Source organism: Sorex araneus, chromosome 6 (assembly GCF_027595985.1).
Source record: "Sorex araneus isolate mSorAra2 chromosome 6, mSorAra2.pri, whole genome shotgun sequence".
Lineage (NCBI taxonomy): Eukaryota > Metazoa > Chordata > Mammalia > Eulipotyphla > Soricidae > Sorex > Sorex araneus.
In genome coordinates this window covers 155,294,554-155,298,031 of record NC_073307.1, presented here as the reverse complement: position 1 = coordinate 155,298,031, position 3,478 = coordinate 155,294,554, and the positions used below count along the sequence as shown (strand labels likewise).

Genomic DNA, 3,478 nt, shown 5'->3' with positions numbered 1-3,478 from the left:
TTGAGTAAAGCATAATATTCTCAATTCTTCTTGATATGTGTTCCAATTATGCAATTGTTAAAGATGAGGGTATATTTTCCCTGGATACAAAGAATTGTTAATGCAGGAGAAATCGATTCTAATTGAAGTTCAAAGTCTAAAGTGTGTGTTCGGTTGAAGGACCTCTGTACTACGCAGTACAGCTCTCATTTGATTCTCATGACATCTCCCATCAGTCATTCTTTCAGCTCCCCCAAGAGATGAGCACAATCAGAAACGTTAGCAAAATAATATGCTTAGAGATCAATGACTTGTTAGAGATTCAGCCTCTAAATTAAGAACTAAAGCAACTCTTAATGCCCTTTTAATTTATCTCTGCAGAAATAAAACAAAATCATAGATAACAAGAGATGGAAAGTATGAGAGCCAGTGAGTAGTAAAAGCATATTGCTATTTGGTGGCAGTGTTGTTCTGTTAGACAGTATGACTAAAGCATAAATATTAATGCTATTGGAAACCATGTTACATTTAAAAAAAAGCTATGAATCTATGAGAAAAAAATAGACTGTTACATAGAAAGCTTTGTACATAGAAAGCTTTGTATCAACATTTTGTAAAACTTCCTTCAGTTTTAGAATTGCTAAAAAAAACAGCACTGAGATTAGACATCAGTTTTTTTTTTACTTTTTCTATTTTATAAGGTAGTTCACAATATTTGATTACATTTAATATTCAAACACCAATCCCACCACCATTACACCTTCCCACCACCAAATTTGGGATGTTTCCAGCCCAAGTCCCAATCCCTATCCCAAAGCACACTGTCACTGTCACTGTCAGTGTCCCATTGCTCATCGATTTGCTTGAGCGGACACCAGTAACATCTCCATTGTGAGACTTGTTTTTACTGTTTTTGGCATATCGAATATGCCCCGGGTAGCTTGCTAGGTTTTGCCGAGTAGGTGGGATATTCTCGGTAGCTTACCGGGCTCTCCAAGAGGGATGGAGGAATCAAACCCGGGTTGGCCTCGTGCAAGGCAAACTTGATACCCGCTATGCTATTGCTCCAGCCCCAAAGCACACCCGAAATAATATATTTTTCATTATCTGTTATAAAAAAAACTACTGAAAATGCTACAAATAAGTATCCATAGAGGAAATAGTGTGAAGACTGTTCTATTTTGGTAGGGGCCATTAAGACATTCTTTAGTATATCACTAACACGTTGTTAAAGGTTGGGTGATTGTGAACTTTCATATATATATATATCTGATAATATGTATATATGCATATACATATTTTTCCTTCTATGATTTATTGCCTACTATTTGAACCCCATCAGTTTCTTATGAGGGCCAATAGTTTTAGCTTGGTGAACAATGAAGAGTCTTTGTGAATGGGAAGAAATGTGTGAGTCATCTTTTTAAGGCAAGAAACCACTATATATCTTCTGCTCTTATGAACGTGTTAGGGATCCTCAGAGATTAGATTTTTAGGGATCCTCTGAGATTGTATATTTATTTGACAAACTTTGTCCATAACAAATGAAATCAAGTAACAAACATTTCCCACGATTCATTTTCTACTGATATGCTTTTGTGGGGGGAGGGGCCATACCCATTTGGACTCAGGAATTACTTCTGGTGGTGCTCGGGAGACCACATGGGATGCCGGAGATCAATCCCAGGTCAGCAGTGTGCAAGACAAACGCCCTCTCTGCTTCCTATCACTATAGCTCCTCTACTGATTGTTCTCTCTCTCTCCCGTCCCTCCACTGTTTGTTCTATGTCACTTTTAGACAGGAGGGCTTGCAAGATAAGGCAGGAATAAAAAAAATACTTCTGTGTTTTAACATGATAGATTATATCACATAGAAAGCAAACTGAGGTGCTGGAGTGATAGCACAGCGGGTAGGGAGTTTGCCTTGCACGCGGTCGACCAGGGTTCGATTCCCATAGGGTCCCCTGAGCACCGCCAGGAGTAATTTCTGAGTGCAAAGCCGGGAGTAATCCCTGAGCATCTCCAGGTGTGATCCCAAAAGCAAAAAAAAGAAAAAAAGAAAGAAAGAAAGCAAACTGAAGCAGGCCATAAAGTCATAGTGGTCACCAGGAGGCAGTCCCAGTTAGGGACAATGCAGTGTCCTTCCATGCCACATTTAGATAAGAACCTCACTCAACCCAACACTTGGTTTGTCTTCATGCTCAGGCTTCCTTCCATGGACAGGATTTTGATACATGTCAGCTAGAGACCCTATTCACACTTCAGTGCCCACCAGAGTTATGACAGAGCATTCTCTTCTTTGCTCATCTTGTCACAGGAACCTCTGGTCTTGACTCTCAAATGACCTGGATGGAGAACATTTCCGAAGTGACTGAATTCATTCTTGTGGGGTTAACAGAGGCCAGAGGGTTGCAGATCCCTTTGTTCATAATCTTCACCTTCATTTACTTCGTCACTCTGGTTGGGAACCTGGGGATGATCTTGTTGATCCTGTTGGATTCTCGCCTCCACACCCCCATGTACTTTTTCCTCAGCAACCTCTCCCTGGTGGACTGTGTGTATTCATCGGCTATCACTCCCAAGGTAATGGTGGGGTTTCTCACGGGAGATAAAATCATATCCTACAATGCGTGTGCAACACAAATGTTCTTCTTTGCGGCCTTTGCCACTATTGAGAGTTTCCTCCTGGCTTCCATGGCTTTTGATCGCCATGCGGCAGTGTGCAACCCACTGCATTATACCACCACCATGACAAGTACTGTGTGTGTGTTATTGGTCACTGGATGCTACCTCTGTGGCCTTGTGCAATCTTCCATCCATGTTGCCTTCACTTTCCACCTCTCCTTCTGTCATTCCAATGTGATCAATCACTTCTTCTGTGACATTCCTGCACTGTTATCACTCTCTTGCTCTGACATCTCCACAAATGAGATTGTACTCTTCACACTGGCATCTTTCAATGTCCTTCTCACACTCTTGGTTATCCTGAACTCTTACCTGTTCATTTTTATTGCTATCCTGAGAATGAACTCAGCTGAAGGAAGAAAGAAGGCCTTCTCCACATGTGCATCCCACCTAGCCACTGTTTCCATCTTCTACGGAACCATCATCTTCATGTACTTACAGCCCAGCTCCAGCCATTCCTTGGACACAGACAAAATGGCATCTGTGTTCTACACCATGATCATCCCCATGCTGAACCCTGTGGTCTACAGTCTGAGGAATAAAGAGGTCAAGAATGCATTCAAGAAGGTATATGGAAAAGCAACGTCCTCATTGGGCTCAGCCTTTTAAGTAGCAATTGCAAGCATATATGCTATAGACTCCTAGGGCCTATGCATATAAATAGTTTTCAATTTTAATTCTTTTTTTTGTATGTGAATTCTCTGAGCATCTCTTTCCTTTCCTATATGAGACAAGGTCTATTTGTGAATATGACTAAAAAAAATGTGATGTTTTTGACACAGATGGCATTAATTTATTTGGGGAGAATAGAGTT

General features: G+C 40.9%; 1 protein-coding gene across 1 annotated transcript; it reads left to right on the top strand.

The window, feature by feature from the left end:
- The first annotated feature begins 2,319 nt into the window (after nucleotides 1–2,319).
- On the top strand, nucleotides 2,320–3,273 carry LOC101548177 (olfactory receptor 5B12-like). The gene has a single exon (XM_004620463.3). The coding sequence runs from the start codon at nucleotides 2,320–2,322 to the stop codon at nucleotides 3,271–3,273; it is 954 nt and encodes a 317-aa protein (XP_004620520.3).
- Nucleotides 3,274–3,478: the final 205 nt, after the last annotated feature.